General features: G+C 41.1%; 1 protein-coding gene across 1 annotated transcript in view; it reads right to left on the bottom strand.

Annotated features, from left to right (window-relative positions):
• Window positions 1–22,934, bottom strand: part of LOC138261212 (cytochrome P450 3A21-like) — a 184,025-nt gene that overhangs the window by 26,922 nt on the left and 134,169 nt on the right. Inside the window, exons 10-11 of the mRNA XM_069209965.1 lie at window positions 16,091–16,251; window positions 5,960–6,186 (exon numbers count right to left, since the gene is read on the bottom strand). Coding sequence (XP_069066066.1) covers window positions 5,960–6,186; window positions 16,091–16,251 — 388 coding nt within the window. The remainder of the gene's footprint in view (window positions 1–5,959; window positions 6,187–16,090; window positions 16,252–22,934) is intronic.

The raw sequence follows: 22,934 nt of genomic DNA, 5'->3' as shown, positions 1-22,934 counted from the left end.
ATGCTGGAGTAACAGTAATCAATCCTAGAACCAGTGCATGCAGCAAACTAGACTCACAGATGCAGGGGTGATGGATGTGCCTCAGAAACCAGTGTCATCTTAAGGTTTTTGGGGCCCTTAGCAAGGCATATTTTGGGGGCCCCAGTATGGAACAAATTTGAATTTTATTGTCTGTTCCACTTTATTTCAAGCCAGCATGGTGCCAAACAATATTAAATTATAAGTCAAACTTAAACAGGATCACACAAAAGCAGTTGAAATGTGCTTTGCCTGGGACTCCAGAAATCCTTAAGATGACACTGGGTAGGGAGACTGAGTCAGAGGTAAAGGATGTTAGGGTGGGAGATATTTTTAGATGTATAAGTAGAATATACAGGGGTCAAATAGAGAAAAAGTTAATTTTCTCAGTGTGCCCCTTGGAAATGGGGGACCTGAGAGGCCCATTTGCCCATACTTTTTTAATGTCTCTGAGAGAGACGAGTTGGCCAAATGCCTCATGAGAAAAGCATGCTTGAAGCTTAAAACTTTCCAGTGCAAGGGCTATGCTGAGGCCATCAGGTAACGACAGCAAGTGATGGTGGAAATGGGCATATATCCCCTCATTTGTAAAATATCCCTTGAGAAGCATGCAGAACTTAGGAAACCAAAGATAGCATCCATTCTGTAGATGTCTTGGGATCAGTACCACCATACTTTTAGAACTTGATGCAGTAGCTGTTTAAGATTCAGGGGAGACAATCACCATGCAGCAGGCACAGCACTGTAAATGGCTACCTATATACCTAGCTCATGATAAATGTGGATCATGCAAGGTCTGAATAATTACGTACTAAAACGCAACAAAACCCTCATATTTACCTGCAAATGTACATTTCTTATTGATAAACCCATAAACACAAATGAAAGATAACCACCTGTGGCTGTACAACTTTGGATAGAAAGAGGAACCACCAAAAGAAGCTAGTCACCAGCACAATTTTCATGGGATGTACAAAGCTGCTGTCATCATGTGCTAGTTAAAATACAAAGGAGTAGATACACTCTAAGAACAGTATGAAAAGGAGAAGACATCTGCAGTGACTCCCTTATTATTTAGTCTGTAACGTTGAAAGCCACTGAACGGGGTAAGGTGGTTTGCAATCAACTAGTTTGTGACATTGACAAAGCAAGGTACAAACAATGACAGCTTGGTGCCACGGAGACTTTGTAACCTAGCAAGAATATGTTTAGCGTCTATGTAATTAAAACAGTCTAGAATGTTTGCATAGTGTTTGGAGAAGAATTAAGGATAGGAACTCAAGTATTTGGGCATACAGAATAAAATATATGGTGGTTGGAAGATATTGTGCACCACATTTGACATAAAGGAGTATTTGCAAGCCAGATTTGCCATGAATACTCATAAAATGGAAACTGATCTGTACTGTTAAGGAAAATTTGGGGATCATTTGCTGGAGTTAGAGGATGACCCAACAGACTGATGAGATAACCTCAGCATGGTTTCATGACTCTATATTTAGTTGACCACAATGCATTTCACAAGCGTCTCAGTCATAAGAACCTATGATTGTTTTGCATTAAGGAAGTAGCTGAAATGGTAGATGCCTGCTTAATTGAAAGAAAGCTTTCTTGTATTGGAAACAATAGGACATTAACATTGAATTCAGCCTGTTAATATTACTACATTCAGAAAAATCATAATGACCAAATTTTGAATGGCAATGCTGGACATTTGTAAATTTTACAGACCCAAACTTTAAAGTCGGCTTGATCTGTAGATTTATTATTATTTTGCTCTGATATTTGTGTGGAGAGTTTTAATGGCTTAGGATTCTTTCCAGAAACATAGTGATGAGGTTAGGGCAGAAGGAGAAAATGCATATTTTTAGGAAACTACATATGTGCAAAGTAGTCGAAGCAAATCCCACTCTCAAATGGTTCACTTTCTAAAATGTGAATTTTTATCTTCTTTGGCCCCAATTACAACTTGCGCAGTACCAGCAGGGTTTAAACTCAACATGCAGAATCATCATTACTTTGTGGTAACACCAGTATTGTGCAATCACAAGTTAAACCACATGAAATTGGAAATCAGTGGGTTAGACTTGATTAACCAGTCATAGAACCACACAGAATTCTTAATTCTGGCGCTTTAACTTTGGTAGTAAATATATATGGGGATCTGTGTGTGTGGTGAGAGTGCAGTGGAGGGGTAGGGGAAGTAGTGGACCAAAGTGGAAGCTAGGTTCTAGATGTGGGAGCACTGATTGCTCACCATACCAGGAAAAACTAGGAAAGAGGTTTGGCTCTGTTGCACTCAAAGCCCAATGAGATTCTTCCATGACAGAATTACGGGCCAGTAAAATCTGATCCAGTGTTCCAATTCCTGAGAAAACTGGTCGCTGAAACACCGACACACCAAGAATGAGGCAGACCAGAATTCCTTGCAGTAATTCTGCTCCGCCAGACTCACAATCATTGCCTCAGAATTTATAAACAATCCCGGACACACCCTGTTTCAGATGAGTCTGTATTGCTAAAGAAATAAATCACTATTTGTGACACATTTCTGAAGATAGTTTGAGAAATATGGAGTACTAGTGGTTCCAACATTTTTTCCTGAAAGACAATGGGGAGGAGGTTGGGAGTTGTTCATAAGAGCTGGAATATTAAAATGTTCCCTAAATTACAGAAAAAATACCTCCAATATTTATAACACCCCTTCACTGGCATATTCGTTATTGGTGCTGTTACATGTCATAGGTTGTAAGTAAGGAAAGGCGTGGTACAAACAACTATTAACCACTGTAGTATCAGAGCAAATCTGAAAAGGTGTTAATGTGTAAGAAAAATATTTATATATATATCTATTGTGTTATCTTTTGTTGTGGGGGTGATGTGTTTAGTTGGTTGTTTTTCTGGGCTGCTTTGTTTTTGTGATCAATTAGCTCATTGTGTGAATGTTGCTTTGCCCTGTGGTTGTTGGGTTGCATTCTGTTGTGACTGTTTTCTTGGGCTCTGCCCTCTTATATTTTGCTTTGTGTTCTGCTGTGTTCTTTCGTTACTACTGAGATGTCAGCAAATCCTGCCAAACTTCCAGCTGAAAGCAGAACATTCCTTGGTAATTCCAGAACAAACAAACAACCATTTACAAGTGTATAAGGTGGTCAAATGCCTCTGCTTTAGCCCTATAACGCTTCAACCCAAAACTGTTGCAGAGACTATAAATGATAAGGCCTGTGGGTTTATGAAATTATAGAAAGTTTGAATTTCTTACACATGAGGCTGCTGATTATTATTTCTAATTACAGCTAGCCAGTGATTGTTTATTAGACATTTTAAAAGCACGGATAGTGGCTTGTGCTATCTATAATGTAAGCAGAGGAACAAAAAGGGCGTTTAGATAGACTACCGGATGAAAAAAATATTGTGAAACTAAATATCGTGTCAAGAATATCGAGGACCAAAACATTGTGAAGGTAAGTTTTGATAGGTAAGCAAATTTTTATTATTATAAATAACTCCACATATGTGTACCTCGATTATAAATATATATATCTTTAAGGTACATAGATGTAGAGTTAAGAATTGTCATTCTCTACTTACGTATTTGTACTTACCTTCTCAACATTTTGGTCCTTGATATTTTTGACACAATATTCTGTCCATACCATATGTTTGGTTCCAATATTCTATTAGTGATCCCCAAAAGAGTTTGAGAAAAAAGGTCTAGATGAGGAATAATGGAAGGTGGGTTACATGAAGGAAGGAAAAAGGGTGGAAAGAGAAGGAAAGAAGAAGAAAAGTATAAGAAGGAGGATAGGGGAGCAGAGTGGGAGACTGAAGGAGAATGAGAAATATCAGAAAATGACCCTCCTCCTAAAATAGCATTTACGTCCTTGAGCAACATTACTATGCCAATTGCTTTAAAATGCATTATCTAGCACTATTTCATTAATAAATTGATGTATCTTCAGCAGAACTGCTTGCTGCGAGGCAATTCAACACCTTTATCAACTTTTCTGTATGAAAACATTACCAGCAGCCAGTAAATGGTGTAATATTTATCACACCTGGTAAAATCCAAGTTGGAATTTATCAGCTGGGGTAAATATCTGGCAATTACGACTTTTTGCGGAGTAAATTAAGAATTTTGGTGCTCACCAAATGAAAATCTGCATGTTTTGGAAAATACTGGACGGAATTACCGCCTCCAAAAAAAATTGACAGGTTTGACCTGACAGGAGTTACATCACATATTGCAATTAACTAGGAAGCTTGTAAGGAATTCCTTTCTGTTCCTGTTCCAGACACCCTGCTGTTGAGTCTCAGATTGTGACTTGTTATCCTAGGAATATACTTTGAGTGATACATACAAGGGGATATTCACAAAGAAATTTGGGAATACGTAAGAAAGTATTCCTGCTGTATACTTTCCTGTACTCTTGCATTTATTTGTGAATTGGCCCAAAACATCTCAAATGTGACAACAATATGAATACTTATATATGAGTAGCACAAAAAGAAAGGATGGTGTCCTCTTTGCATTTCTGTTATTAGAGAGTTGGGTCTTTCAAAAGCATGTTGGAGCACATAAAAGAGCACTCCTTATCGTAAATACTTTAGTGAATCAGCCCCTATATGTTAACACCCATCTTTATTATGAAGATGTTTATATTCTTGAAAACATCCTTAGAAGATGTGAGCTTTTAACTACACATTGTTTGGTAGCCTTTTTTTTGGGCTCTACAGATCCATGTATAACAGTGATCTTGTTGCCCTCTTCGGGTTTACCAACACTTGTTTCTTCTTTCAGACAGCAAGGTACATTCCTTGTAACAGAGTGCAAAAATAAATCCCAAACACCATTAAGCACATTAAGACTGAATACAAAAGATATGGCCCTGCAGTGACCATTATAGAGTACAGTCTTTTGGAGATCTTTTAAGATAGCACTTTGATGGCGCTGTAGATATACCTCACTTACCACATTTTCAAAGCTATTTTTATTCAGTTCATTTGGATTAGATGAAACACATAGGGCCTTATTGTGAGTGTAGTGGTCTATAATGGTCTATAGACCTCCATATTACAACCCTGGCGATCTGACTTGGATCCCAGCAGTCTGGTGGTGGCATATATCTTAATCTGCCAGGGCAGCGCTGCAACCAGGCCTACCCTGGTGATTCCAACCTCATTCTCTGCCAGCAGTTTCATGGCAGTAGCACCGCCATGAAATGGTTGGTGGAGAATAGGTGCAGGGGCCCACGGGGGGCTGCACTGCCCATGCAATTTGTAAGGGCAGTGCAGGGCCCCCCCGGCCAGCACCCTTGCAAAGTTCAGTGTCTGCTTTGCAGGCAGTAAACATTGCGAGGATGCTGGTGCACCCTGCAGGTGACAGCAATTCCGTCGGCTCGAGTACGAGCCGGAGACAATGCTGTAGCCTGTTTCCCACTAGGCCAGCAGGAAGAAACTTAAGTTTCTGCCTGCCAATCTAGCAGAAATCCACAATAGCTCCTGCAGGAGTGCCAGCCACCTTGTCGGAGTTTGGCGGACAGAGTTTTCCCTTCGTCAAACTCATAAAGGGGCCCATAATGTTAAATCACAAGACATTGCCTACATTGATTTAAGTCAGGAGAGGAACAGTGTAACTAATTGAGTGATTGTCGTTAACTGGAGTTAGAAAATACGAGATCTCACAATGTTTTCTAACGTATACATTTATGGTTGATTAAAACATAATTATGTCTGCAAGATGTGTGTCGTAAAAGACTCCACTTTTAGTTCAATCTAACTGTGCTCATAAGAAACCATTTCAATTCTAACATGCTAGTTTCCCTATTCACTATGCCCTTATTTCTTCAGTTACCTGAATCATTGATAATTGGCAATAATATTGATAGATGTCCTCACTACCACTCTGTCTCCCCTTCTTGCACCCTTCATATGTGAATGATACCTGTCTGGTTTGAACTCATCCGGTTCTGGCCAATACTCCGGATCCCGTTGCAGCGGATACAAGGGGATCATTACCACCACTCCTTCTGGAATTGTTACTCCATTCACCTCCACGGTCTTCTTACAGACTCTTTCAAGTCGTCCTCCAGGGGGATACATTCTGAGGGTCTCATTAATTGCCATCTCCAGGTACTCCATCTGCATCAGTGCATCATATGTAAGAGGAGCCTGCAATTAGCGGAGGATACCACAGGTTAGAGTTGAAACACTATACGTAATTTACAGCGTTCTTATTTGACACAAATACATCACCCATGCAGTGCGAGAGATTGTAATTCTCAGCCAGCTCTTAGATAAAGAACTTACATTGTCTTGATGGGCCTAGAATCCTGAAGTGGATGGCTTACAAATCTGGTGCCTTTGTCTTTCTGGATCACTCACCTTCCCAAAACATTTGAATGTTAATTGTGTCAACTTTAAAAGATTTATACAAACGTATCCATATTCATCACCACACACTTCCTATTTCTCAGTGCACTGTTTCTTTGTGTTGATTGGCTTCAGAAAGATACAAATGTATTTATCAAGTGTATGTTATGCAGACAATGGACCCTTGAACACATGCCCTACTTGAAAAGTCATGTGTTCACATGTGCAAAATCTATGGCCAGCCAATGGTTCACCAGTGACAATGAAGTACCACTGCAAAACACGAACTCAACAATAGAAAAAAATTCAACTGCCCCTGATAAAATGTTATACCATATTTATTAGTGCAAGTACAAATAGGTCCTTCCTAGCAATCTCACTTTCTGTCCCAACTTGCCAAAACTGCAAACTTGTCATAAGTAATCTTAAAATCTTTAAGGGGCAGGTGGGAACTCAATACTATTACCCTCTTCGTTCCCCTCACAAACGATCTTAGATTGAATGCCACCATTTAAATCCAGCAAGTAGTAGGATGTCAAAAATCTGTCTTCTTCTTCACACATTTGCACAACCTACTTTCTCAATATGAGTATACCAGCAATGGCACGTTTGTCTCCTTATTTGCGCATTATTTGCTTGAGGAAGGGTGGCAAAACTTTTTTGTTTTTTGCTGCTAAAGCATTGAAAAATCTCTCTTGAGATCTGTGCAAAATTCCTCTTCAGGCCGCCTTTAGAAGGCAATTGTAAACTTGGCTTTTCTCCTCTAGGGCATGGGGCACCTGTTTCTGGATGCATATCATTTTTGCTCTCAGAGCCAGGACACTCTCCAAGGAGCCGTGCGCTGTATTAATCCATTCATTCATTCATCAATTAAACTATATAGATGATTTTCTCTAATAACTGAGGCACACCACAAACAGACTATTGACCTATCTCAAGCATAAGGAGTGAAGAAAATTTGCTTGAAACCAGGCTCACATTGCAACTCTTAATATAGATCAAATCCAACGTTTTCATTAAAAAACGCACTTGATATCAAGGGGTACGTGTCTGAGAAGAAAGTGTTGTGAGTTCTGTTTTGGGTTCGATCTCCAATTAAGCAACCCAAAAATATTGAATTGGACATTATGCAGAACTAGTCACACCATGGAACCATGCATACATGCTGGTTGATTCAGTTTGACATCTGTGCTACCTTCAACACCATTAAGCATATCATACGGCTAAATTGTCTACGATCTGAGTCAAGAATTGCGGAAAGGCATTTGCTTTGTACATCCTCACATGGTCAACATCAGCAAAATCACAAGCAGCACCACAGGCCTCAATTACCACATTTTTGTAGAAATATACATTATGCCAGTGGCCAATGTAGCCTCTTACACAACATTAGCTTCTAAATAGAGGGTCAGACATGCCAAAAAGACAATCTGGCAGTGCCTTAAGAGCTGGTTTGACAGTCCATGTGTGGGCCAGTTGTTAGCTCCCTGTAATGCCCAGAGGCACTTATTTTTGGGACAAGCACTTAATTTTCCCCAACAGGCAGCGATCCGTCGCATAAAAGAGAAAAACAGAAAAAGGGTAGAAAAAGAGGAAGAGAAAGATGTAAAACAGTGACACAGGGAGATTAAACAGACTGAGATAGAGGTGGTGAGTGATTCTGGTAGGGTGTCAAAAAGCCCAGGCAACTGTGGTATTCTGCACTGGCTTCTGAACAAAACTTTTGGCCCCAACTCTTATTACATAACAAGGGCATAAGTATCTTGCAAATGAGACTAACACTTGCCTGTGTTTGCTTGGCTGCCTCAGACCAGAACATACCAAGATCAAAGTAGAGGAACTTCTTTACATTCAAACAAATTGCTGGAAACTTGTTTTGCTTTCAACAAAATTCAATGTTTCATTCATAAAACCACCTGACACAGTTTTTATAGCTATACCACTGGCCAACCCCCATGACATTGTTTTATCAAACAATGGGTGGACTACTTGTCTGCACACACTACTGAAATTTGAAATTGTTGGCTGTGCCAGTGCTTGAAAAGATTTGGAACCATAGTTTGTCTTCATTGCTTCTTCATGGCATGATTTAAGTAGAGATGGCTAGCATTGAAAGACTATTTTTAGGACTAGATATTATCATGGAAGGTGTTTCAAGACTTTTAGTACTACTTTGATTGATTGAAATTATTTAATAGGATATCTTTTTCATTGGGTTCTGTGGCTTAAGAGGACTTTAGTGACACTTTCTTATTTTGAGGCAAAATGTGGGTGATTTTAAGTAAAAAACCAAACTGAAAGTTTCCACAAAAAAATGCCTTAAGGTGCTGTACGGTAAATCTGCCCATCAAATATATGATAATCCAGGCATACATATTATGGCGAAACCAAATGCTTTTTAGTATATGAGGTAAATGGCTGTTAGTTTGAAAGTGGTAATATGATATAGCTATTATCTTAAAAGATTGGCACTTAATGCCAGAAGAAAACGTTGCTTAACAGCTAAGAAGAGAGCATAGGCATTGGGGACCATATATTTTAAATAATCTAATAGAATAGTTAATACTGGATGATATTTTATAGATTACATTATCCATTAATATTACAGATTATAGTGTTTGCATTAGTACAGTAGGTTGAAGGTTGTTATGTAATCATTGTGTGTAATAGGCTGGTATTGATCTACTTTATTATTTAATGAATGCAGTGGTAAAATACACTTTATGTAGTTTACTTTAAATTGTATTTAAGAGAAGAATTACAGATTTAGCAACTAATGTCTAAAATTTTATTTTAGGGTAATTTGGACCATCCTAATATGCAGTTATGGATTCTATCCACAAATAATTCTAATGCAACTCCCACAGAAGCTATAGCAGACCTATTTCACAGGAGTACACAGCAGGGGCTGTCTCAAAAGCCTCAGTAGACAGGCTCTCACCTGGACATAATGTTGCCCTAGGGAATCTCCTTTTGAACGCAAGTATCAGTCACAATCTGAAAACTGTTCAATTACCTTCTACCTTCAACCTTCTAGCTGTTCGACCTTCATTTCAGATTTGAATCTAATTGCTAATTAGATTGTGAAGCATTAGCACTTGCTGTTTGTTGGCAAGCTAATATAGCAGTGTCTAAGTTTGCCTTAAAGAAGAATAGCAAGTAATCTACAGATCTATGATCCAGAATACTACACTTATGGCCCAACTGGGGCCTCTTGACAGTGATTGACCGCTACAAATGTGGTAACTCTACTGTTTATTCATTTTCTATGAATACAAAAACACTGACTCATAGGCAAATGTCTTTCAAGTAAACTGTCACTGTAGTTGCAATACAAACATTGTGCAGCATTTGTTGCCCTGACAACGCATCTATGTGATATAAACACAAAGGACATATTTTCAAGTTTCACCTCAGAAAAGTATATGCTACAAGTTTGAAAATGCTCTCCTAGTAGTACATTTTACACAATCATCGCCACAGTGAAAACTAATTGGCCTTAATAATTTGTGGTATGTCAAAAACGACTAGTCATGGGAGGTAACATCGCTGTAATACCAAACAGAAAGGAATGCTGGTAGACTGATAACATGAACTCTATTACTCATGGACTGAAGAACATGGAAGAAATAAATAGTATAAATAGTTTGTAACTGGATATTTTGGTTAAAGAACTGTTGTTGACATTCTGCCATTCTTTACCTTATCGGTACGGTACCTATAAAGATGTAGGCTGCAGCACAAAAAATTCCACTTGGGTAGATTTCATAACTGATCGCCACCCAACGTCGGTTAGCAGAGTTTTATCAAGGGGCCATTGCAGTCTTTTAACCTGATCGAAACGATATCTAACTCAATAAAGGGAACTGAGTGGTCTGAAAAAGTATTAAAGAGTATACCTGAACTCCTCCTGACCTATTGATGAGAAACAAGAAGGTAAAAAATATATCCTTGAGGCTAAATTAAACCTTTTAGAGAAACAGGTAAACTCCTGAGTTTGAGGATGTTCTATTCACCAGGAGTCTAACAATGCCAGGTCCTTAACCATTTTTGGTTTTAAAATATAGAGGCCTTAGGCATATTCTGGGCTTTATTTTTACAGAATGAATCTAGCCTTCAGTCCTGCAAACTATTGAAATCACCCCCTATAACCAAAAGGCCAGAGAATGAAAGCAAAATCTTGTATATTTCTTTAAGAGTGGCTACATTATCCTCTTTAGGGTCATAAAAGCTAACTATACCAACAAGTTTAGTTCCTATTTTCAAATTAACGAAAATACCCATCTTGCTTTAGGTCCCTAATAAATGTTAAGACTTTCCCCGTAAAGTTCTGAGAGACCAAAACAGCCACCACCACATACTGCCACACTTGCAGATGCAAAAAATGATTGAGTGATGAAGTTCTGCATTTTAGGGGGCTTAGCTTCTAATTTCAGATGGAATTCCTGGAGAAGGATTACCTGTGCTTTAAGTGTGGATTTAGGTTTGACCTTATTATTGGCCCCATTAACATTGTGTGTAGCTAATTTAATGAACTTTCTACTCATTGTTTGAAGATGTGCAATGACTGCTTAAAAAAATGCTTGAACTCATCCTGTTTGGCATCTTACTGTCACATATTTACAAATATCCTAAAGTTCTCGGACTCCAGGCTTGATAATAGCGCCCTACCCTAATTGATCTACCTGCTCTTTCTCCCCCTCTGATACCTCCCAAGACCCATCCTCCCTCTCCTCCCTGCCGTGGAGTCCCACCCACCCTGGGCCCCCTACCTGGACCGTTCAACACCCCCTCCACCCACTTCTCCCATTGTCGAGTGTTTTGTCAATGCACTCTAGAATCTACTACCAGGGAGGCAGTGCTTTAATGACTTGTTTATGGCCGATGAAGCCCTGGAGACAGATTTAATTGAGCAATCTGGAAATTCTGGACGTGGTGCTTTTTACATATCTCCAGTTTAAAATCTGTCTACAAAAAAATCAGTCTTTAAGGGATACATTAGCGCCTTCCTTTAGTTAAACCTATTATGCTATACCAGACTAGGCAAATGGTACCAAATACGAATACAACTACACACCAAATTGGTTCTGGCTGCCTTAAATAAAACTCTCCACTGGGTGTGGGATCCCTTCCTCTACCTGGAGTCAATACAATCAATGGGCCCATAAAGCCATTAGAGGAGCCATCTACAAAAGAATAACCCTTTTCACTGAATGAAGGATTTATTATACGGCCTCTTACCTCAAAAAATGTTTTCATCTGTATCCAATTTATGTTTCAGATGTGTGCTTAGCAAAGGAGACTGGCTCCATGGATGTTTTACTCGCCCTGTCTTGTTCAACTTTTGGAACAGGGTTTTCCAGTGGATTGGTGACAAGATTTAGGGTACAGTTGTACCTGATCTCTAGGGAGCGCTCTTTGGGATATGTACACATTAAGCTTATCCCAGTACCAAAAACAACTCTTTTTCTTAGCATTGTTGGTGACTAGGGGCCAGATGTACCAAAACGGCAATTGCAAGTCGCAAATCGCTATGCAGTACGGTGTCTCAGACACCGACTGCAACTCGCAATGGGGTCGCAATGACCCACCTCATGAATATTCATGAGGTGGGTCGCAAATTGCGGCCCCATTGCGAGTATAGGCACTCGCTAACATGGAGGCCTGCTGACGTCAGCAGACCTCCATGTTCGCGACCTGCTTTTAAATAAAGCAGTATTTTTTTTTTTGAAGTGTAGCCCGTTTTCCTTACAGGAAAACGAGCTGCACTTCAAAAAAAAACGAAACCTTTAGTTTCGGTTTTTTTTTCAGGGCAGGGAGTGGTCCCTTGGACCACTCCCTGCCCTGAAAAAATATTTTGGGGTCCAGTCACAAACTGGAAGGGGTCCCATGGGGACCCCTTCCAATTTGCGATTGGGTTACCATCCACTTGAAGTGGATGGTAACTGCGATGCCATTTGCGACCGCATATGCGGTCGCAAATGGTATTGCATCCCAATGCGACTCGCAAATAGGAAGGGAACACCCCTTCCTATTTGCGAGTCTGAAATGCATTTTGCGAGTCGGTAACGACTCGCAAAATGCATTTCTGCATTGGGATACGCGTTTAGCGAGTCGCAAACGGCAAATTTTGCCGTTTGCGACTCGCTAAACGTTTGCTACATCTGGCCCTAAATCTTAAATCCTTCAAAAATGGAAGATGGAGGAAGTTCCTTCTTTTGAGAGCTGGGTGTATAAGGAGAAACAGGTGAAAGCAAAGGGAAGAACTGTAATTCCAAAACATGTGGGAGGGGGAATGATACAAATGAGACATTTTAGATGAATCACCAATGAAGTAATATGATCCGGTAGGCATAGTTTTGCAACCGACTATATGAACGGTTAAGAATTTTTGATGTATCCTTAGTTTTTATTTACTATCATGCTTTATGAGAAGATGCTGAATGCTTGAATTATGTGTATACTAGCCCTATTGCAATTATAAATTGTAATCTATCCACTTTTGTTTTTACCTGCTCAAAATGCAAAAATTAAAATAAAAAAAGATGCAGGCTGCCATATGTCATCTTCTCAATTAGCTTAGTATTGGGAGGGAATTTCAAAGATATATCCAGCTGATGGATTCTCGTAACTTCTTCTGAAATTCTAAAGAGACCCCTGGTGGAATTTCCATACCTTTACTGGATTACTGCATCAGATGTTCATTGGCATCAAGTATTGACTGCTTATATTGGCTCTTCACATATTCAACTTTTGTTTCATCAATTTGATTGTTACCATTTTCTTGGTAGATTTTCATAACTAGCTCTTCCTCATTAAATGAGTTTGGTGATGCTTGGGTTAATGAACTCAAAGTTCCTGAAGCATATTGTGACTTTGATAAGAGTTATATTGTACAATTACATGGGCTCTTGTATATTTTTTAACCCAACACGCTGCCTTTAACCCATGGCCATACTGAGTTTTTTTCTTTTTGTGTTACTTGACAAGATTTTGCTGACACTTTGTTTTGTACTGGATACTGTTTTGCAATCTGACTGTAGAGACTTGAGCAAAACTTATGAAGAAAATATTGGTGTATATGTTGCATGTAACAAATTGCATTTACACATAGCATCATTGCATATAACATTTTTTTTCGAACTGTTGTTGATTTGGACACATTCTTGTAAGAGTTATCAGTTTCCATGAGAATGTCAATGGTGTCCTCTTTAAGGGTTTCAAACAAATAAGCAACATGAACTACTAACAAAAATTAATTCAGTGTTTCACAGCTCTGGCCCGTCCTTAAGGACGGAAGGGCTACTCCCCCGCACCTTTTGGACATAAAGAGTATATGTCAGCCTGAGCAAAGGTCAGCCTGACAGCCACTTTTTATTTTCAGGTCAGGCAGCCAGGAACTAGATATGTGCCACATTTGCTGGCTTCTGGCTGCCTGAACTGAACTTTTCTGGGCTGAGGATGTCACAGCTCCTGGGGACATAATCTCCTCACATTGGGTAAGGTCCTTGAGGCTGGCCGCCTCATGCAAAGGGACAGCAGCAGTGATAGCCTCATACCTGGGCACTTATGTTTTAAGCCATGAAGTTTCCAGACTCAAATGTTTGTCACTAATGCCTCGTCAAAGAGTGGGTGGGGTTAGCAGTTCCTCTGATCCCATCCTACTCTGTGACGAGGTAGGAGAAAGGAGTCCCAACCCCCCAACCCTCCTGGGTCCTCACAGGGTTCCCTCCTTGAGAACTGCAGCAGGTAAGAGTAGTGTTTTTAGTGACCATTTGGTGCATTAGTGATTGTATGAATGCATGTGTATTTGTGAATGGGTGTTGGGAATGGGTGTGTGTGCACCTGTCTGCATGGGAGTGCATGGGTGTGAATGTGCATGTGTGTGTGTCTGTGTGTGTGTGGGCCCCACGCCTCCCTCTAAGTTGTCCGCCACTGGTGTTGCAATATTGTCAGTTTGTTTGGGACATTTACTTGGACTGTTGGTGTCCATTGCTGTTTTTGGCCAAGAGGTACCAATAGCAGACTTTTACATTTAAGAGGTTTCCTAACTGAAACAGTTTCCCTATTTATGTTTTTTTTAAATGTGTGTGCCACTTTTGGTAAGTATGTTATCACTCCAAGATTGACGAGGTTGGGTTCTGTTTTGCATACACAGGGGCACTAATGAAAACATGACAAAATAGACAAAAAAAGTAAAACATCCAAAGATCCACAGTGAATAACATTTTTAGACATTGCTCTTTGCAAAATTAAACTACATTTTCTGAAGCCTGCACGTCTCAAATTTCTGTAAGTAGTGATAGGAAAGCGCTCACGTAATTATCTTAATTTGTGAGGTTACTGTGATGTCACAAATTTGGTCAAGGGCAGAGTTAAGGTGTTGTGTAAACCTTAACGTAGCCGTTTCCAAGTCATAAGTTTTTAGGTTTTAACACTTAAAACCTAATGATAAATTACAATTTAATCCGTACGATTTTGTTTTGTTTTCGTCCTTACGTTTGTCCCATTTGGTTAATCTGAAGAAAAGTGTTACAAAGATGCAGTTCTGTTAGTTGACACTGGAAAAATTAGAACCCGATTGGTGAAGGTGGAAAACATATATATGGCAGAGGGTCTGCAACACATTAGCTTACCATTTTGATTACATACATACGTTTTAGCTGAGGCTGTAGAGAAACGTTCGAAAGGTCAATGCCAGGCTTACATGAGGACAGAGTGTGTTTTTTTTATTTGATATAAATGCATTCAGAGGTTTTGAGAAGCTTCATATTGCTCTGGGAAGGAAGGACACTTCTGTGTAGTTCAAAATTCAAATCTCGAGGGCCGTTTCAAGGACATTTTATGGTCACTGTTTATATAGAGTTATTTGGCACCAGCATCTATCAGCCCAACTTTTGCCCAACGGCAAGAAAGGCAGTTCTCAGTCTTAAAATTGTTTTTTTATTGAGGCAGGTACAAGATGCTGTGTTTTCCAGCACCCCTCCCCGACCATACCAAAGTGCCGGGAGGATGGTCTCCGCCCCTACCTTCCCCCTGCCCTTCCCAAGAGGTGGAAATATTCCGATGTATTTATTTACAGAGGTCTGGAAGGATTCTTTTGTCCACCAACCTTGTCAAAGTGCAGTCTTGCACAAAAGTAGGAAGGAGTTTTTTCTTCCCCAAACACCACATCCATCCCACCTAGGGGCCAAGAAGGTTGTTTCAGCTACTACCATAGTTTAAAAGAAGGACCTGTGGAGAGGAATTTCCCATATTTTTATTGGTCCAGGGGCTGGAGCAGTTTCATTATGAGCCCTCTTCTTGTCTTGCCCAAAGGCAGTAAAGGGGTGTTTTGCAACTTTTTTAAACCTGCTACGACAGCTAGCATCTGTGTACTGGGCACCAGCCAGGATAGCTGTTAACTCTCTTGGCCCGTCTTTAACCATATTTATTGGGACGAAAAGAGGACCAGGCAAGTGACACCTTCTCTACACCCACAAAAGGTGCCAATGACACCAAGCACTGTGTGACAAATGTGTTTAGAGTCTGGTGGCTAAAGTTGCCTTTTCAAGTTTTAAAACAAAAACCTACTTCGGTCACCAATTAGGGCGGATGGGAATAGAACATCCTCTAAACACTAGCAGATATCCTGTCTGCCGTTCTTCAAGTCCTTCAAAGTAGTCCCTTTAGCATCCTCCTTCGGCAGATAACTTCGGCTCACCTTGTTTGGTAGGAGGGTATCTATCTCCTGTTGCAGTTTCCGCTGAACGTCAGGATGGGTCGCCAAGTTGTAGGACAAGAATGAAAGGGTAGTGCTGGTGGTCTCAAAGCCAGCCAATATGAAGATCATTGATTGGGCCGTAATTTCACGATCGGTCAGTGCTGTGGAAAGAAGATCAACAGGAAAGTGAGATACAAAGAGTGAGATATATGTATATATATATATATGTATACCTATATATATATATATATATATATATATATATATATATATATATATGTTATTATGTGTTGTTATGTTAGGATGTGCTATGTTACGTTGTTCTGTGTTGTGCAGTGTACTGTTATGATATGCTGTGTTATATTATGCTATACTAGGCTATGCTTTGTTAAGGTGTCATGATGGGTCATGCAGTGTAAGTTGTGTTATTTTTTTTTATGTTGTGATGTGTTGTGCAAGGCTATGCTTTGCTATGCTATGTTGTAATGCTGTTCTATGCTATATAAGAGTGTGTTGTGTTGTGTCATGCAGTGCTATGTTTTGTCATGCTGGGATGTGATATGCTGTGTCGTGCTGTGCTATGCGGTTTTGTTATACTGTGATGAGTTATGCTGTGTAATGCTGTGCTGCAATCTGTTAAAGTGTGATATGTTATAGTATGCTACATTCTAAGTTATGATGTGGTGTAAAAATTGATATGGAGTGATATGTTGTGATATGTTAGGGTCTGTAAAGTTTGGTCATGCTGTGCTATGTGAGGGTGCATTGTGCTATGCTGTGTTATGTCAGGGTGTACTACGTTAACTAGTGCTGTGCTATGCTTGCTTATGTTATGCTTTGATGTGATCGTATTTCAAGCTATGCAATGCTCTATGATGTTATGTGGCTTTGTGCTATGTAGCATCATGCTGTAGTGCTACGGTATGTTATGATGACATTTACACAGAATATCAGAAACAGAAATATCATGGGACAAAATATTCAGTCAAGAATATGAAGGACAAAAATTTTGTGAAGGTAAATTTCTATGGGTAAGCAAAGTTTTACTGTACATAGCTCCACATATATGTACCTTGATGACATATGTATCTTCAAGGTGGGCCGATGGGGAGTTAAGAATAGTAAATCTATAGTTAACTATGTGCCCTTACCTTCTCAATATTCTGATACAATATACAATATATTTTTGATACAATATTCTGTCCACACTATGACCGTCATTACGAGTCTGGCGGTCATAGGACTGCCTGACTCGTGGTGGCAGTCGGACCGCCGCCAATGCTGTGGTCTGCCCTCCACATTACAACTGCAGCGAAAGCGCCACATTCGGACCGTCGGCACGGTCACATTTGTGTCGGCCGATGGCCTAGTGGTGCCGGAGGTCTGAATCCGCCAAGGTCTGAATCTGCCACAGGCAGTGAAAAGCACGACAGGTGCTTTCGCACCCGATGCACCGCAACATTGTCGCCTGCACTATTACGAGCAGGCGTCAAAGTTGCGGGTAGTTTCCCGCTGGGCCAGGGAGAAACTCATAATGGGGCCAGCTGGCAGAATACCAAACTGGCAGTCTTCTGGACAGGCAAGTATGGAGGATAGCCTCCGCCACCGGCCAAAGTTGTAATGAGACCCTATATTTTTCTATATATTCTAGCAGTGATCCACGTATTTTGTTTTAAAAACAACATATTTTTCAAGTAACAAAGCTCCACATTACAGACATCTTTCTTCAATATTTCCAATCACTTTCGAATTTCACATTTAAACTCAAATCCGTCACATTGGTATGTACTTTACCATCATTATCATCATCTACTCTGGTGTAACACATTGTAATAGGCGTGAGCATGGATGGTTAGCACATGAAACAGAAGCTAACGTCAGACCCTCTCCGATGCACTACTTCTTACAGCACTTCTTGTTTCAGACAGTGTCATTCATGGAGAGAAGCACAATTTAGGGAGCTAATATTATTTATGGGGGGTCTCTTCTCCAAGTCTCTAATGTGGATCTCCACGCATCTAATTTTGCACATTGTGTTGTTCTCATGGGTTCCTTGCACCTTTCATCTCTGAACCCAAGGAGATCACCTGCGGTGTACCCCAGGATTCATCCCTCAGCTCCACGCTCTTCACATATATGACCGTGCTGGCCAACATTGTCAGATCCCACGGTCTCAACATAATTTCCTAAGCAGACACCCAACTCATCCTCTCACTCACCGATGACCCCTCCATCACCAGAGTGGGCTTCCACAGATGTATGACAAGCGTGACTGATTGGATAAAGAACTGCATGCAGCTAATCACAGACAGGACGGAAGTACTGATCTTTGGTAACAGCAGAAATACATGTAACGACTCCTGGTGGCCATCAAACCTAGGACCCGTACCCACCCCCCTGTAACTACACAGAAACCGCAGAGTCATCATTGACAACAAGCTCACCATGAAATCACAGATCAACGCTGTATTCTCCGCCTGCTTCCTCACTTTGCACATGCTACGTAAGATCTTCAAGTGGCTACCTCTACACACGAGACACAGGCCCTCATCACCAGCCAACTGGACTATGGCAACACCCTCTAGGAATCACTATGCACCTGCTACAGAGACTTCAAACCATACAGAACGCTGCAGGCAGACTCATCCTCTGCCTTCCCTGATGAACCCAGATTACACCCCACCTCAGGCAACTCCACTGGCTCCCATATAGGAGAGTTGCCAATTCAAGCTGCTGACCCAGGCACACAAATCTCTACACACCAAGGACCTACGTACATTAACCACCACCTGAAGTTCCACCAACTGTCAAGGAGGCTATGCTCTGCCTCCCTTTCACTAACCCATAATCCCTGCATCTGCTGAAGCAGAAGTAGAGGATGCTTCTTCTCTCATGTTGCAGCAAAAACCTGGAACAATCTCCCCACACACCTACAGACCATCACCTCACTTCCGGAATTCCGTATGGCCCTCAATTTCTGCCTGCTCACATAAGCTTCCGGGACCTGCAAGTGCCTGAATACCCTATTGGACGATTAGCCACGCTTTATAACTCCTGATTGATGGGTACTGAGTACTGAATTATTATCTCTACCACTTTCCACACCTTAACCAAAGTGACCCCTTCTGACTCCCAGTCCATTGCTATTCTGTGTTTTCAAGGACCAGTGTGAGTCTACAAAGCCTCTCTTGGCCCCCCTCCTTATACTCCAGATGTGGAATTACTCCCAAGAAGCACGTCTCCAGCGATGCTGTCACTGGTGTATCTACAACTTTGCTAATCTTTGGAGCTATCTCAGTAGGGCACTCATCTATAATGGGGCATCTCCATGTATAGTGGTCTATATTGGGTTAATGACATCTGGGGCAACCACCTGAACCTGTTCAGAATAGCCTGTTAATTCTGAAGGGTGTGGTGCAACCCCTATTCAAGGAATTGGGTTGAACCAGTATGAATCAACTGTGACTAGAAAAAACACAAATAAAGTATGCCACTATTTTGTCCCAGTCATCACCACTCAACTCCCTATTCAAGGATTCTCCACTGAGTATATTTAACACTGAGTGGTTGGCCCAAAGCCTCCATAATCTGGCTCTATAAATGTACCACGCTTCTACATTCTGTTTCCTGTGCCAGTCTTACCTGTAACATTGTTTGTTGGCGACTACATGTTGCCGCTGTGCTATGTGGCCTTTGCAGGATGCATCAATGCCCAAGGTAAAAGTTGTCCCAGTGATATCCCACACACCACAAAACCCCTAAGCATACCTTATGAATACATGCCCCCTGTTGTTTCAAACAATAATTTCTCCCATATGCCTGTCACAAATTCCATGTCCAGTGGTTTAGACAACTAAACAGAATTTCATAGATGTATATTTCTTTAACTTCCTTCAACTTGGTGTATCTATCAGAGCAACCTGCTACTAGGAGTTTGCCTGCCATTAGTTCTTGCTCTGAATATCACACACTGTAGTATGTCCGGTACCACTGCCACCAGTAGGTACTCCACTTCTGGTTCATCATAGAGGGGAGTCCATTTTGCATCAAATTGGAGTTGTGGTGGCACACAGTAGTATTCATAACGAGGAGCTCCCAGTCCCACCTTAAGCTGTGGGAGTCTTAGTTTGTTGAGTGTTACCCTACTCCTTCTACATTTCCAAATTGCCAACAAGAGAGGGCCTGATTCACAAAGGTAAACTGACACTGCTGTGGAAGTTTACCATTGTTTATTAGTCACAAAGGGATTAGCGAGTAGTATCTTTTCGAGCGTAGAGTCAATGTGCAGAGACTCTGCACTCGTAATGATACTACTCGTAAATCCCTTTGTAAATAGCAAATAATAGTAAACTTGCATAAAAGTGAACGTTTACCTTTGTGAATCAGGCCCAGTGTGTCCAGGTCTTTAAATAGTGACTGAGGTAATACTGCGCAGGCCAATTAAGGAAACATAACAATTTACATACTATTAAAACTTTGCAGGAGTCCTGTCCAACAGTGGACTACTTTTTGTAACTTGTTTATTGTAGTCAGCGTGGAGGTTGCACCTGTACATAAGTGGCTCCATAAAAAGTGGAACGCGCTGCTGCCCAATAATGGCTTCAAAGCCAACTTTCACATTTTAGAATGCTGAAAACATGGCTTTTTACTTCGCCTCAAGCTATCTCTCCCTCTGACCTGTCTCATTTTTTTGCAATCTAGCGTCACAACACCCATTTCTGGACAACAGTGTGCTTTATTAAATTTACAATTTGCTAGCCTAACATACCATAAGTGCAAGCACAACTTTGAGGATTTTACCCACTATTAAACCTTAATATGTGTAGTAGAGCTATAACACCAGGCATCTAAAAGACATGGGTGCAGGTATTAAAGCGGCTGGATCACACTGCCACAGGAGTGTTTCTGTACTATGCAGTGCAGAGCTCGAAGTGCATCCACAAAAGTATGAGAACTGTGTTAATGTATGTAAAAGGGACGGGGTGAGTAAGCGTAGGTCAAAGAAGAGGCTAAAAAAAGAAAACATTCTGTAACTTTTTTCGGTCTTTCACCTTTAGGTAACCACATATAAAATGGGCAAAGCTTAAATGTAAAATAAATGCAAGTTAATTTAATCAGTGGAAAATGCACTATCGTACATTATGAAACCTTTATTAGTTAATGCACTGCAGAGGTCAGTGTGTGTAACCAGAGAGCCACAGAATCAATTCCTAGTTAGTGCAGTGAAGACTAGTGACTTGTGTATGTTTAGTTACAAGGTCCCAGTCTGTGACAGAAAGCACTGTGAATATGTAAGTAATTATTTGAAACTTGCATTGCACATAGTATAAGGTAGGCTACAACAAAATGCAAAAAAAGGTTTAAGATTAAAAAAGGTTTTTCCAAAATATAGATTTTAGTGATACCCAGTCTGCACAGAGTACAGTTTTTTTTATAACTGTCCTTTAAAATCACAAGCTTCATAGCTCAGCTGGTAACTCCCTTGCAATACCACTTAAAAAGACTAAGGAGGTCATTATGACACCGGTGGAAGGAGATAATGTGGCGGTAGTACCGGCAACAGGCTGGCGGTTACCGCCACATTATGACATTGGAAGGTTGGCTGACGCCAACCGGCAAATGTAACACTCCGACTGCCATAGCGGTAGGAGCCGCAGGGCTGAAGCTAACCATTTCTGGCCCCGCAGCTGCTATGGTGCCACCGGCAGTATTACGACCCTGCCTACCGCCATGGTTTCCGTGGCGTTCGTAATGCCACGAAAACCATGGCAGTAGGCCCTATCGGTGACAGGGAATTCCTTCCCTGTCACTGATAGGAGGCCACCTCCCCCCCAACAATCCCCAGACACACTCCACCCCCCTTCATCTACGCCCCCCCTTCCAACCTCTCCCCATACACACACACATGCAGACACACACTCATACATACAGACTTACACGCATACATACATGTGTGCATACACGCATGCAACACTAAACACACACTCGCATTCATGCACACACTCACAAATACATGCATACACCCCAACACACACACAACAACCCCTACCCCCCTCCCCAGTTGGACACCTGACTTACCTGTATCCAGGGGGTCTTCCGGCAGGGGACGGGATGGGACACTGCTACCACAAGCAGCGTCCGTCAGCAGAACTCCACCAGGACGTATTATTTTTCATAATACAGCTGGTGCGGTCTACTGGTGTAGCGCTGCTGGTGGTAGCAGCGCCACCTTACCACCATCTGCCACTATGGCCACAGCTGGATTTCCGCCCTTCTTGTGGCGGAAATCTGGCTTTGGTCATAATTGGGCAAACGGATGTCAGTCGCAGCGACGGTCTTTGGGCGGCTGTCGCCGCGGAGGTAGGCCTCATTGAGCGTCACAGTTAAAATGAGGACCTAAATCTGTGTCCCCAGGAAACTTCAAGTGATTGCATCAATTAAAGCCAACCCCTGGTTCCAAGCACCCTTTACATTTGCAGATAGACCATTTGTGCACATTTTCATTTTTTTCAGGCAAGGAGGAATCCTGGCAAGAAGGCTTGTTTAGCTGCCTGCCCCTTCTTTGGTTTCACAGCACAGGAGACTCCCTGCCTTCCTCTGCAGCTGAAGTATCTCTGCTCTCGTAATTAACCATCCTGAGACTTGTGTCCTTTCACAGAAAGTAAAGGAACTGTCTTCTTAAACGTAAAAAGTATGGGGACATTGTGCCCCACAGATCCTGCCCACTTTGACCACTGATGCACAGGTAAAAATATGATTTCATTCAGTTTACCCTGTGTGGACAAGTCCCGAAATGTATCTAAAGTTGTTTTATTTCCAGCATCTGTGTTTCTTGGGTCTTAAG

This window comes from Pleurodeles waltl, chromosome 10 (genome assembly GCF_031143425.1).
Source record: "Pleurodeles waltl isolate 20211129_DDA chromosome 10, aPleWal1.hap1.20221129, whole genome shotgun sequence".
Classification (NCBI taxonomy): Eukaryota; Metazoa; Chordata; class Amphibia; order Caudata; family Salamandridae; genus Pleurodeles; species Pleurodeles waltl.
This window is presented reverse-complemented; position numbering and strand designations above follow the sequence as displayed.